Source organism: Acomys russatus, chromosome 21 (genome assembly GCF_903995435.1).
Source record: "Acomys russatus chromosome 21, mAcoRus1.1, whole genome shotgun sequence".
Lineage (NCBI taxonomy): Eukaryota > Metazoa > Chordata > Mammalia > Rodentia > Muridae > Acomys > Acomys russatus.
Window position 1 is genome coordinate 58,011,735 of NC_067157.1, and position 14,840 is coordinate 58,026,574.

General features: G+C 50.0%; 1 protein-coding gene across 1 annotated transcript in view; it reads left to right on the top strand.

Moving 5' to 3' along the window:
* Smoc2 (SPARC related modular calcium binding 2) overlaps positions 1-14,840 on the top strand; it is a 121,918-nt gene that overhangs the window by 31,397 nt on the left and 75,681 nt on the right. Inside the window, exon 2 of the mRNA XM_051164364.1 lies at positions 9,954-10,125. Coding sequence (XP_051020321.1) covers positions 9,954-10,125 — 172 coding nt within the window. The remainder of the gene's footprint in view (positions 1-9,953; positions 10,126-14,840) is intronic.

Sequence of the window (14,840 nt, forward strand, 5' to 3'; positions counted from 1 at the left end):
AGTGGGCAGGAAGGTGGGATGTGGCGTGGGCCCCTATAGGATCATCTATGCCTGATGTTCGTTCCTTAGTTCCTGGGCTCCTCTGGTCACTTCTGTCCTGAACAATTAAAGGCTGTTTTTCAAGGGAGAATTTCCCAGGACACCAGAAATGTAGCCCTGCCTTTCAAAGCCATAAAGGCGAAGGGATTTAAATGGGACTTTCCACTTCTCACTGACTCAAGCACACCCTTAGCCCAACCTCCACGATATGTGCATATACACGCACACACACACACACACACACACACGCACATGCACACACACACACACACGCACATGCACACACACACACACGTGCGAGGATGGAAGACTGTGTACAGGGCCACATACATACAGGCCTGTGTACACAGCACAGATGCAGATACAGACATGTGTGCACGCACATACAAATGCATAAGCTTACTGCTAATCCGTGCGTCTTTGCTTTAGTCCTTGGCAGCCTTTTGTTCCTCTTGTGTTTTGGAGGTAAGGCACAGACACAGACAGCAGAGGGGACCTGCTGTCCCCAGTGTCCATTGCCCTCCACTAAGGGCACGGATGGATCCAGTTTTCACAGCTGTATTTAACCTAACCCCTAAACCTCCAATCTGAACCCAGGGAAGACCCTGTCATAGGAGGTGGGCCTCAGTGGGTTCTCAGGACTCTGATGCTATCACATGATAGAAAAGTAGGCCTGCTCGTGGGGCGGTGTCAATGTCTGTGACCAAACACCAAGTTGGAATTGTTGCTAAGTGAGGCAGGTATCCTACAGGCACTGTGACCTGAGAGATGGATGTCAGTGTGAGAGATGGTCCATGGGACAGCATGTAGACAGAGACAAGACAAAGATACATGTCCTAAGCCCTGTCCGAGTGCCCCACTGAAGGTTGAGCGAGACGTCTCACTTCTCTGGCCTCGGTGTTACCATATATACAGTGAGGACCGGCTCAGCCCGCACTGGCACACACACTTGGCAGTGATTGCTGTTCTCTTATAACCCTAACCTTGTATGAGATTGCGTGGGTTTGCAGTGTTGGGTGCCAGACAGATGTTACAGTGAGTGGCAGCTCTCTAAAACCAAAGGAAAACCCCCTGCCCAGAAAATGTTGAAAGGCCACCATATCATTCAGATGGACACCATCACTGTCACGAGAGCCAGCTATCACAGCATCACAACGCAAATTAAAATATTAACTGTGCTAAGTACCGGCAGTTAGAGTAAGTTTGGGAGGAATTGGCAATTCGATATGTTTGTTTTCAGTAAGTATGTCGGTCTTAGGTAAATGGTGGCTTAGGACGTCATGCCACCTGAGCAGGTGCCCCTCAGCTCTGTGTACCCTTCGACCCTCCTGACTTCTATGGTGTTTCCATTAGTTCTTCCCGCTCGCTGCCTTTTGAGAGCTTCTGAGATGTAGCACCCTCCGTAGCCTGACATTCTTGCAATTTCTACCCTGCCCACATTGTGGGCTTGGGGCAACTTGAAGATATGATTAGCCAGTCATTCAGATGCCATTTAAACCATCCTAAATTAAAGTCACGCCTCTGTTTCCATCATACCGTTGTTTTCTTGGGTTGGCATGAGTCTGGGCACACTGGTCTAGATTTTAGAAGGTTCTCATGATGCCTGATGGGAGGAGAGGCGTTCCTCATTTCTCTGAGTAAATGCAGCAGTGGTGATGGTGATTAGGGTAGGGAGGCAGACAACTTGGTGGGAGGGTGCAAGCACATTTGGCATTCCTTTCCCTAAAGGTGGGGGTGAGTTCAGGCTGGAGGCCTGACCCAAGTACAGCAAAGCTGCAGGGAGCCAAGGAACTGCGAGGGCCCTGATGTCTTTCCACACTGGGTTTTCCAGAATTGGGAGGAAGAGACATGGCTTCAGCTAGAATAGGGACTGGTCTTAGCTGCCTCCAGCCTCATGTCCCCCGTGTGGCTGGTTAACTCCAGAGGCATAGCTGAATAGGGCCTTATGTCCATTTGCTTCCTATTGCTAGGATAAAGCTACTTGGGAAGGAAAGGGTGTTTTAAGTCCATCACCGAAGCAATGCAGGGCAGGAACTCCCAGCAGGCACCAAATTAGATCCATGAAGGAATGCTGCTTACTGGCTTGTTCCCCATGGCTTTCCCATAAGACTCAGAAGCACCTGCCCGGGAGTGGTACTGCCCACAGTGGGCTGGGCCCTCCCATGTGAATCATTAGTGAAGACAAATGTTCAAAGTCTCATGTACAGGCCAATCTTACAGATGCATTTTCTCAGGTGAGGTCCTCTTTTCCTAGATGACTTGTGATTGATTTCACCACTACCACCACAGGGGCATGCCCAAGTGTGATGAGGTCTTCTCACTCTCCTTTGTGAGACAGAGCAGTGACTAGATGCTGTGATGACCTTTCCCTCAACATGCCTGGTGAGAGCGCATGCCTCCAGTTGTGTGGTACCTGAGCTAATGGACGCCTCCCTTATGCAGGGATTTCTGTGTTTCTGATGGGCGGGGAGGAGGGCCCGTGTGTCAAGAGCAAGACCCTTGTGTAGCGTCTGCCCGGGTCTTCCTTCATGGCGGTTGCATCATCAGAGATAGCATCAGGGGAGCCAGTCTGATAACTTTCACTCCATTCTTTCTCTGATGCTGACTGCTGAGAGCATCCTGGGGTCTCATCCGCAGCCCCTCCACATCCTCCGAGAACCTGGGCTTTCTTTATGTCTGTGCACAACACTTAAGTTCTCTGTAATGTGTAGAAAAGAGATGAAATTCTACGAGTTCCTCAGTGATGACTAACGTGCATTCACCCCATGGTGAGAGTCCTGTGCCTAACAGTCTGACCGGACGAGCATTGTGTGAAATTACTGTTAAGGTGAACTGCGTTCTGGGACAGACCCTAGACTCTTCTCCTCAACTGCAACTTGAGCTTGTATCCCCGTGGCTACAATCTCATGGCTGTTGGCCTCATCGCTGGGCTCCTCTTTGCAGTGGCCTCACATCTCCAGATCTCCCTTGGGTTAGTGTCAGGCAGTGAGCGCTTGGCTCACTGGGCTCCTTTGGGAGCTGGGAGCTAGCCTTCCTAGAGCCACCTCTCTCCAAGCGTCCCTCTCGGAGCCTCCCCTTGCAGCCTCTCCCTAGCAGCCTCCTTCTCAGAGCTTCTTCCTTACAGCCACCCATGGGAGCCCCCTTTCCACTCTGCCCCCGGTCGTTTACGCTCTCTGAAGCCCCTGGAAATCCTTTCTTCCCTCCACACAAGCCCCAGCCTCTCGTCTTCCTGTAATTAAAATATTTCTCCCTTCCCTATAATCAAAAGTGTGAATTGCGAGATAATTTTTTCTAAATTGTTCTTTTCTCCACTGTTCTGACTCATTTTACTGGTCATGTGCTAAGGGATTCATTTTCACTCATCTTATCAGGAACCGTCTCTTTCTTCAGCATTTTTTTTTTTTTCTTCAGGAAGAGCTCAGGTTTATGGAAGTAATTGCCCTATAGCCCTTGTTTCTAGATAAGGAATCAGGATGGTAGAATATTTTACAACCTCTGCTGTCAGAACTGCAGGCAGCTGCCAGAGGGGACCAGTGGGCAGTGGCATTCCCAGTTTCATTTTATTGCAGTTAGTTTAACTGTAGAAGTTTCATGTGTAGGTGGTTTCTTATGGACTCTGGGGTCTGGAGAAAAATACATTTGGGCTACTGAGGGTTCTGTTGAGTCATAAAAGGGCCTGGAAGAAACCTCACTTTTGACTGTTTCTGTGGATCCCAGGCCCCGCGACGGGCCCAGTGTCCAACATGGCAGCACCTAAGAGAAGGGCGCCTCATGCCCAGTGGGAGGTGTCCGCTGAAGGACTGCAGGCCAGTGTCCAGTGCTGTGGTGCGCAGCATCAGACCCTATCTCCTAGATTACACTCCTGCTCCGAGGCTGGAGATAGCACCAGGGCTTTCAGGAGTGAGATGGCTGTACCAGGGTGCCGAGCCGGGGAAGGCTTTCTCTGCGGGATCCCGGGGGAAGGCTTTCTCTGCGGGATCCCGGGGGAAGGCTTTCTCTGCGGGATCCCGGGGGAAGGCTTTCTCTGCGGGATCCCGGGGGAAGGCTTTCTCTGCTGGATCCCGGGGGAAGGCTTTCTCTGCTGGATCCCGGGGGAAGGCTTTCTCTGCTGGATCCTGTGACCTGGCCATCCATCTCACAGTGTAAACAGAACTAAAAGTATTTCAAGAATTCATTCCCATATGTAAAGCAAGGTGAGGGAGAGTGGAGGTGCTGGGCAAGGAAGTTCCCAGGCAGGACTTGGAATCAATCCCAGACCCCGGCCTTCTCCCCACACCCTGTCCTGGCTGCTTCCTTCTTGGGGCATGGGAGCTTACCTTCTTGGAAGAGGAAGACCCAGCCTGGCTCCCTGGCAAGTGCTGCCGAGATGAAGGAAGGGGGCTGGTTCAGCCTTGAATTTGGGTCTGGTGATCTTGCTGACCAGCTGAGTGACCATTGAGTATCTATTGGCCTATGAGCTTCTCCCTCTTGCTCTGATTAAGCCCTGGGCCTCTGCCCACCCACTCACCCCCCTGCATTGCCCCACAGTGGAGGAAAGGGTATCTGCATTTGACTCCCCAGTGCATTTGGCAAAATGGTTTTACCCTTTCTGCCATAGGGAAAACATTCGGCTTCTTCTAGTAGGTTCTTTGCACAGGGGACCAAGCAAAAGAGGTGACATTTTCTGAGAGCCTCAATTCCACCCACGGATCGGAGCAACCTGTCTGGCCACTGGGACTTTTCCTTAGCGATGATGTAACTGGAAGTTTTAGGACAAGAGCCCTGGTTCCAGCAGTCCCAATATGCTGGGCTTGGTCTCACCCATCACAACACGACAATGAGAGAACAGGAGATTCACTCAATATGGCCATGCTGAGAAGAGTGGTTAGATGAAGGCACTGGTGACCCCCATGTTTACCTCCAGGGGACTGACGTGAGGCAACTGGGTATTCACAATCAAGTATCTCTGGCCAAGGTATGGTCCTGTCTGTTGTGTGTCTGTCACTATCTCAACTACTCTCAGCCCTGCAGGGTGGCCCAAAAGAGGGGTGAGCTGGTTCTTGGGACATGGCCATTTCTGACCCACGTGAGGCCTTCTCTCATGGACAACCACTAGTGATAGGTGTGTTTGTGTGTGTCTTTCCCAACAGGCTATGACCATCTGGGAATAAAAGGCATCTCAAGAGGAAAGGTTAAACACATCTCTGTGCTTTCACGCAAAGTGAAGGAGACAGACACGCAAAAACAAGGTGTAGATGGCAGGCTTTCCTCCCGCTGTTTGCTTCACTGTGGGCAGAAATATAATCTAAGTGCCTGTTTCAGTGGGTCACGGGTTTAACCCGGAGCTGCTCACTCACAAGCTGCTTCCCAAAGTAAGGCCCCAAGGGGGAGCTCACTTGGTCCCTGTGGTCCCAGGGAGCTCTGGCTCGTGGGACTCAGGAAAACATTCATGCTACTAAGGAACCGTGAGGAACATGTTTTCCCCAGGAAGCAAAAATGGGTGAGCATAGGCAGAGATGTGTGATGGGGTTTGGGGGTGCAGAGAAGGAATGAGATCTTCAATAGCACAAAGGGCTGGATGGAGGAATGGACACTGAGTGGCCTCCATCCAGAGGTCAGAGAGCCCTTGGCTGCTCCGGGGCTGATTCACATTGCAACTCTCTACAATGCAAAGATGGTGGGGGCTGGAGAGATGGTTAAGAGCAGTGACTGCTCTTCCAGAAGATCTGAGCTCAGTTCCCAGTTACCCACATGGCAGCTCACACCTGCCTGTAACTCCAGTTCTGGGGGATCTGAAACCCTCACACAGACTTATGTACAACACCAATGCACATAAAAATAAAAATAATTTGTAAAATTTAAAACTGGCTTGGGCCCTCGTGAGACCTTGTGGCTGCCACCCTCTTTTTGGGAACAGTCTCTCTCTCTCTCCTGGCATGTGGGAGTGGGGGCTTTTCTGAGCTAAGGACATGCAGTCTGTTTCCTGTTGGGTTCCGTAGTCCTGGTCCTTGCCAGATGACCCCAGTGTTTAGCACACGGTCTGCACTGAGGTTGGCTCTTGGCAGTTCTGTCTCGTATCCGCTCTGCAGCCCGTGCTCTGCAGTGTGTACTTTAGTGCAGTTTGCTGTGGATGCTCTGAGATGAGCAGTGAAACGGGGTCGCCTTGTCAGGAACGCAGTGTGTTTGAAACCCTGAAAAGCTGGGGAGAGTGGAGGCTGTGTACTGGAGGTGGCGGTTGAACTGCTCCAGAGAGTACTGAAACCATCAGATTAGGGCCTGTAGTCCAGGCTGACCTTGAACTCCTGTGCGGTAAGTGATGACCTTGACTTCTGATTGTCCCATTTCCGTTTCCTGAGTGCCTATTACAGGCCTGCACTGCCTTATCCAGTTTTATGTGTCACTTGGGATCAAACACAGGGCTTTGTTCGAGCTGGGCAGTTCCCTTCAGCTGTGCTACGTTCCCAGCCCCAGAAGTACTATATCCTAAAGGCTTGACATGGCATTAGCACATCAGTGCCACTGCTGGAGGAGGTACACAGAGCTTCATGCTGTGGGTCTGTCTGCAGGTGCCTCTCAGAGTTCCGTTTCCTCGGGGACAGCCTGGGGTCCCCACTCCTATATTCTACCCTGTCTGTATGGAACCAGAGGCTGGGGTGCTGGTGAGCTGCAATCCTACACCCTGAGCTTCAGTTACCGATGCTGCCACCACTCCCTGAGAGATTGGTGCTGTGGCTCTCTATATCTGTTTCCATCAGCTGCTGGAGGAAGCATCTCAGAAGGCAGTTATGCTAGGCTGCTGTCTGTAGCCATAGCAGACTGTCACTAATAGTGTCAGGGGTTGGCTGTCTCCCTCAAGTTGGGCCAGTCATTGGTTGGCCATCCCCTCAGTCTCTGCTCCATCTTTACCTCTGCACTTCTTGTAGGCAAGACAGACTTTGTGTCTAAGGTTTTGTGGATGGGTTGGTGTAAGGAGCATGAAGTGGCCACCTTCTGTAGCCAGGTGGGACTTCCAGTGGAGGGAGAGGACATCAACCCACTGACTCTTAGAAACACAGACCGTAGTGGTGGCTAACAGAATTTCACTCAGGAACTGTGGACAATAAGCAAAGGCACTTGTTTGCATCATTGGAGAAGGCAGGGGTGAGAAAGAGATGAGAAGAAAAGTTCAGGAGCATGAGGAAGAGATCTGTAGAGCAAAAGGGGCACCCTGACCCATATCTCAGCCCAGCTGTAGGCTCCTGACCACACGCTCAAGCAGCTGAGAGAATTATAAGAAACGTCAGGTCATAGTACCCCCAAATAGGCATGTCCGATGCGTCTTTGTGTCTATAAATATGTAAACAAGGTTTTATGTTCACTAAAACAAATAACAAAATAATGAAATCAGTGGAGGGAGGGAGAAAGGTGGGGGGAGGGAGGGAGCGAGGGAGGGAGGGAGGGAAGGAGGGAGGGAGGGAGACAGAGAGAGAGGTGGGGGGGGGGGGAAGGCTTGGATGTCTTCAATGCCGCCTGCTCTGTATAGGCTCTGGAGATCTTGAGGAATGTGGGAGGGCTGGGGTTTAGCCACTGCACCTGCATCCCGGGCAGCCTACCTTTACTCCTCATGCATGGCGATGTGTCTCCCATCCTTGGTCCTGGGGGAGTGACCTCTAGCCCTAGCCTCTCCCTGTCCACCTGTCTGCCAATGTCCCCTAAGTTACTCCAACCACCCCGGGGCAGAGCCAAGCTTCTGTTTTCCTTACCAGAGTCTTCCTACGTCTTTCTGACACGTTCTTAAAAGACTTACCACCCCTCTTCACCTAAGTTAGCTTTTACTACACACTCCAAGCCTTTGACCTGGAAAAAAAAAAAAAAACCACACATGGAAGGGTTGCCTGGCGCTCACATAGTATAGTGATATTTATGTGAGTGTTGGAAGGAAGCCACAGTGGACATGTGTATTAAAAGAATAAAATCTAGCTACGTGATTGGTAGGGCTCCTTGCCGATGAGTTCTTCTTGTCTGGTCAAGATAATTTACAGAACGCAATCATGTGTTATGTTTATGGTGATCTTTAGGAAGTGGGTACTGTTTTGTCCCCTCCATTTCACACACAAAGAGGCTGTGAGGGCCCAGGGCATGATGCAGTGTCCCATTTCTGAAGCTAACACCCATCCTTCATTTTAGACACAGGTGTCTTCCTGGTCCTCACATTCCATCTAGTCCTGTGACTCATGACAACATGTTTCTCTTAGTTTTCAAGTGTCCACAGATGTGACTGAGAGGCAGTGATGTACAGAGGCTTTCTTCCTGGGGCGTTGAACCTGAGCCCCAAACTAGAAGGCTTCGACTCTCACAGCTGGGCTCTGCATCTGCTCCCTACACCCACCTTGTCCTTAGAACAGTCCATGTCCCCATCTTCACGGGGACCACTTCCCCTGGGGACAGTGTATGACTGATGTGAGGACACAGAGTTAGAGACAACACTCATTAAGGCCAGGCCTTATGATATAGCTTTGTCCATAGACTCCAGGCTGCAGTGGAGCTCAGGCCCAGGCAGATGTCTTCCCTAGCTCCTGAAAATTTGGTAGCTTTCCATTTGTCCTCAAAGTGGCCAGCACCATCTTCCCTTTAAGTCCCGTCCCCTGGTGGCATCTTGTCTAAGGCTCTGGGCCTAAATGAAAAGAGGGGCCTTGGCTTCACGGGTGAGGCGATGCATCAGGTGAGACGCTCACAAGCAGAGGAAGGGCTGTGGATCAGCTTGCACTTGCCTCTGGCTTAGTGCACTACGAGTGAGGACAGAGTCTGGGGGCAAGAACAGGAGGAAGCAAGATGCAGGCTGGCCAGGACACTTGATTCCTTGTCCAAGGAGGATGGGCGGGGCCAGAAGCACCTGGGTGGAGATTTCCCTAGGAGTACTAGTGAATTCAAGGATGTGAGTGAGAAAAAGAAGGGGTGAAGGTCTGGGAAATCTGTTGCTTGGGAATTAAATTGTACAAAATGGTCCTGTGGGTGAGCTCCACGTTTCCTACAGAGAGGGCCTTGGTGCTGCGACTCATGTGAGAACTTGTGAGAAGGTTGGTCCCTTAGATTCCACTCTCCCTGCAGTGGGGTGGGTGGGTGGGGTGGGGGATGTGGGATGCAGGGGTCCCAAGCATCTCATAGGGATGCAGCAGCTTCTCAACCGTGGGACCAAACGTTCTTTCAGCAGACACTTGTCGAAAAGCGATAACTTTCAAAACATAAGAACAAAAACTATAAGATGAAGTGATGTATCCCAACAGCCTCGGAACTTGGAAGGAGAAGGGGGTAGGAGAATTAAGGGGCTAAAAGCCATTCTGGACTCCATAGCAAGTTTGAGGACCCCCTGGGCTACACAACACCCTGACTCAGAAAAATAACAACAACAACAACAACAACAGTACCAAAACAAGAGTCAGTAACCTGGCTCACTGGGGCATACACAGATGTATTCTGACAATGGAGCCATCTTAAAAGGAAGGCTGACCTTCCGATACCTACAGCAGGAGCTCCCGACATTAGCGACTTCTGGAGATATGAGAAGACATTGGCCTGGAGTGAATTAGTAAAAGGACTATAAACAACAACAGCAACAACAGCAACAGCAGCAGATTCTTAAGAGGAAGGTAGAGTAGGCGAGCCTCTCCCTCAGGTTCTTAAGTGGAAGGTGAGGGAGAACTCCTACCCCTCACAAAGGGCTACCTGTGTCTTCCCTCAGACCTTAGGTATAGACCTGTGGTCGGCTATTATCTATTTGTGAAACGGATGGCTTACTATTTTGAAGGCAATTGCCTCGATGTTTCTGTCAAGCGTGAGCCCAGAGTGGCCGTTATTTCTTTAGAGTCTGCTCCCTGGCTACTCTGTGTTCCTGCGGAGCGGGCTGCCTTCCCGACAGGAGTTCTTTAAATTTCTCTTGCTTCTCTCTCTCCCTCAAGTTCTTGAGAGTTGATCAAGACAAAGATAGAGACTGCAGCCTGGACTGCCCAAGCTCCTCCCAGAAGCCGCTCTGTGCCTCTGACGGGAGGACCTTCCTGTCCAGATGTGAGTTCCAGCGGGCCAAGTGCAAAGATCCACAGCTGGAGATTGCCCACCGTGGGAACTGCAAAGGTGAGTGGTGGTGGTCGTGGCTGGGAGTGCTGTGTGGTGAGGGCGTGGCTAATCTACTTCATACTCAACAGTTTGACGGCTTCTAAATTGGTAATTACTTTTCACAACATGTGAGGAGTAATGTTTATGAATTAAAAATTTTTTTTTTATTTATTATGAATACAGTGCTCTGCCTGCTTGTACACATGCAGGCCAGAAGAGGGCATCAGATCACAGTATAGGTGGTTGGGAGCCACCATGTGGTTGCTGGGAATTGACCTCTGGGGGAGCAGTTTGGGCCCTTAACCTCTGAGCCATTTCTAAGTAATGATTTTTTGAAATGGTGTTTTATGTAGCCCAGGATAGCCTGGGCTTTACTATGTAGCAAAGGCTGGCTTTGAACTTCTGATACTTATACTTCTGCTTCCAGAGTACTGGGATTAAAGACGGGCACAGCCACACCTAGTTCATGGTCTTCTGGGGACCGAACACCAGGCCTCCTTCATGGTAGGCAAGGTAGACTCTAACAACTGAACCATCTCCAGCCACAAAGCAGTCGTTTTTACAAATCGTCTGATGCTCCCAGAGTGTTTCATCTTGTCGTAAAACAGATTTATCACAAGTGCTCCAGGTTTGTTTGTTTTCCCCTAAGAGTGCTCTAAAAATTGTTACCAGCTCTTCTTCCTCTTCAGCGAGTGAGGCCACTTTGTCATGGACTTTGCCCTTGGACTTGTCAGTCTTCCGATTCTCAGCTAGATCCGGAGTTAGAGCTCAGAGCTTAATGAGAGGTTCAGCTTAGCAGCAAGAACACAGCTCTTTAGGAGGGGATTTACTTTCTCCGAATCACTGGGAAACAAGACCACACAGACTAAAGTGGCCTTGTGAAGATGTGTGTTGATGAGCCTTGACAATCCTCCCATCTAAACAACCCAACCACATCAACCGCCACCAGGGCTATGCCTCTGCCTGCAATTAACCAAGTTGCCAAACTGTTTACTCTTTCTGTCAGATTGCACTGTTCTACCAGGCCGACTTGGGTCACTGTTGCAGGTAATGCAGACCAACTGCTCTTTTGCCCAGAGGCTCTCCCACTGACAAGATCAGATGTTTCTATTCTGGCCAGGCGTGGCAGAGCACACCTGCAATCCCAGCACTTGGGACCCTGAGGCAGGAGAAGCCCAAGTTCGAGGCCCACCCCAGCCACTTAGTGGGACTCTGCCTCAAGATAACATGAAAAGTGAAAAGAGGGCTGTGAGGTAGCATGCTTGCCTAGCATGGATGAAATCCCAGATTTGATACCTGGAACTAGGGCCAGTCATGATGAACCATGCTTACAACCCTAGTTCTTGGCAGGGCGAATCTACAATGGCACTGAGTTCGAGGCCAGTCTAGCTGCACTGGGAGGCCCTGTCTCATAACAGACAAAAACAACCCAATACCATAACAAAATGCTCTGTCCTGCAAAAAACGAAATAACCCATAACCCAGTGACGATCATCTGACTTCCTTAGTGGTTATGAGGAAAAGAGGACAGTTAGAATAAATGTCATTTGCAAATGACACCCCCCCCCCCAAACATCAATTCCTGTTCATTGAAAAAACCAAACCAAAACAAAACTAAGTAGCTTCTTGGCTCTCATCCACCGACATTGCATACTTCATATTGTTACTTTGGCCTATCGCCCTTCATCTCTGGCTGCTGAATTTTCTCAGGGGAAGCATGAATGAGAAAAATCTAATTTTTATTTATTGTGAAACATACAAGCAGTCACACACATTCTTCTGCAAACACGTTCTTGCGTCCCCATGGACATGCAGCCATGCACATGGATGTGTGTGTGTGTGTGGGCGCGCGCGCACACACACACACACACACACACTCGGCACATTCAGGCAGGCAGTGGGTGTCTCTGTTTTAACTGATGGCACACTTTTCTGTTTCATTCAAACCGAGTCTTGCGTCAGGTCCTGCCGTTTGCCCAGGGCTGATGACTTTGGTGAGTTGCTGCTTCCTTCTCCCTGGAAGACTCCTTCAACAGTGCTCAGTGCTCTCAGAGAGCCTTTTGTGAGGGTTCCGCTCAGCTCCACCCCACAGTCCCTTAAGAGTGAGGCCTCATGGACACCACAGGAACCTGTTTCCCCCTAGCACCCTGTCGGTTGAGAGCAAGCAGCCTCCTCTCTGTGTCCTGAGAGCTCTCACACTGTTTTCATCTGGGTTCGGACACGGACGATGCTGTCGGCCTGTCCCTTCCGAGGTGGCATCGGGAAGAGACACGGAGCCCCATGCTGGTGTTCTGAGTTGCAGTTAGGCTGTGCCCCTTGGTGCCACATCACAGTCTGGACTCCAAAGTTCTCCTCCACCTCCTAATGCCAAAACACTAAGCATCGCTGGCTTTCCATTAAAGAGTGAACACATCTGCTTATTATAGGGATCAAATATTTATTTCAGGAATACATTTTGAACTCAAGGAGTCATGTGTGTGGTTCCACTCTGGCAATTCCAGCTACAGATCACTCTTCCCAGAATTCTCATTCATTTTAATAGACAGTGTGGCTAGAACAGTGTCCTTGGCTTTAATGGGTCACATGCAGGCATGGTGCCAGAGGCTGTGGACAGTAGTCCATACCTGGCTCCACGTCCTCCCCTCATTGAGCACCAATCAAACATTTAAGGGAAATATAGATGTAATTTTATGTCTTGACTGTTGCTATCTCAGCTATATGTACAGAAGGAAAAAGGAGCAAATGAAAAACTTCTTAAAATATCGGGATGTAATCCTGACAGAAGCTTCTAGAAGCAACTGCCTAGGAGCTCTCAGCTTTCAAAAATGATCCCATGTGGGAAGCAGTGGCGGTCATGTGGCTCCACAAAGCCTCGCGTGTTTTGTTCTTGCTTCCTGCCACATTCTCTTGGATGACCCCAGCTGGGCAACCTGCTGACGGACCACAAGGAAGTGGTCAGACTGAGCAGCTGCTGCCCTGGTTGCTAGGGACCAGCAACAGGGTGAGAAGTGTGATGAAGGCCAGGGAGTCTTATGAGCTCAAGGGTGGAAAAATGACAGCGGAGGGGGGCTTTCCTGTCCCCAGTCTGAGCTAGCGCCTCAGCGCTTGGACGTCCACTGACTATGGTCGCAATTTGATTTCTTTGCGACAGGGCTCACCTTGGAGTATACAGAGATGGCCTCCCAGGGTGTCCTTGGTCATTACTATGTGCAGGCAGCCTCCGTTTTCTGGATAATTTTTTTGGTAGAGTTCTCACCCCTTCGTGGCTGGGGTCGGGGCTGGGGGCTGGAGGGTGGGGGCTGGGGAAGACTTGAAATCTCTGAAAACATAATGGGGAGACATAATCAAATATGATACCTCTTCAAAGCAAGCGGAACTTAAATAGAAAGAATTACAATAAAAATGCCACAGCATTCTGAGTCATGCTTGCAGCGGGTGGGGGGCGGGCTGTAGCTGGCCCAGGCAGTAAACGCATAGCTGGGTGGGAGGGTACCCTCCACACTCAGAGCTTTCAAGACAGATGGGCATCACACAACTCTGGCACACTGGGGTACAGGTGGGACCCCAAGAGACTCTGGCTTGCTCCCATCCATGATGAGTGAATTTTATCTGCTGAGGTATACCTTCACCTAGGACCTGGCTCATGGTGGGAGTAAGGAGTTAACACAGGGGATGGGATTTTTGCCTAGGGTGGCTTACAACACCAGGCATTGCTGATCTAGTCCCTAATGTCCAGTGAGCAACTCCTCCTGCCCTGACTATGAACCCTGAGAGAGATGGCTTATGGGAGTGGACCCCTGCTGGAGAGATGGCTCCGTGGTTAAAGAAATGGACCCCATGCCATGAGACCCATGCACAGCGTTGGCCGCCGGGTGAATCATGCCACAACCGGCAGGAATTCAGGCTTCTCCACGTTGCCCTTTAAGAAGCCCAAGCGTCCGCCTAGCCTTCCCTATGTTCTGCTGGTGTGGAAGCTAGCCATGCTCTAGAGCGTTCAGCTACAGCTGGCATCTGTAGTTTGAGGCCATTTTTACATATTTTGTGGGTGACAGATTTGTGGGCCTGTCTCTTTTGCATGCGCTGGTTTGGAAACAACAATTAAAATATTTTTATTTTATTCCGCATTTAATTAAATAGAATTAAAATGTTGAACGTGTCTCATGTCACAATTTGACATCGGCCCTGACTGGAATTGCAGTGGTTTAGACAGATGGATTTTTCTCGTGTTTTCATAGAAATTTGTGGAGTTTGTGTTTTCAGAACTCAGCAAACATATTAATATTTTTTTTCTTTTGATCTGGGACCAGCATGGCTGCTTTCCTCTTCAACAAAATCTCTGGAACTGAATTAAAAAAAAAAAAAAGAAAGGAAAGGAAAGGAAAGAAGAAAAGAAAGGAAAAGGTCACATGCCAGGAAGGCTTGGACTTATTTTGAGATTTCTGGGAACAAAATTATAATAGAGTTCTGAAAACAGCTCCCTTAACGGTTTCTAGACCAAAAGCACAAAATGGATGCATGTGGGGAGATGCAGATGCTTAGTTGTCAGTCCGATCCTACTGTGCCCACCACCCTTTGATACTGGGGTCCCTGACATAGGAGAGATATAAACACTGGCTGCTGGGGAGGCCTGAGGTGCCTGAACTCACAGGGTGGTCTCCTGACCCCACGACAGGAATAAGCCGAGGTTGCAGAGTTCTCACTATGACAGGACAGGCCACAGCGGCCTCAGCATC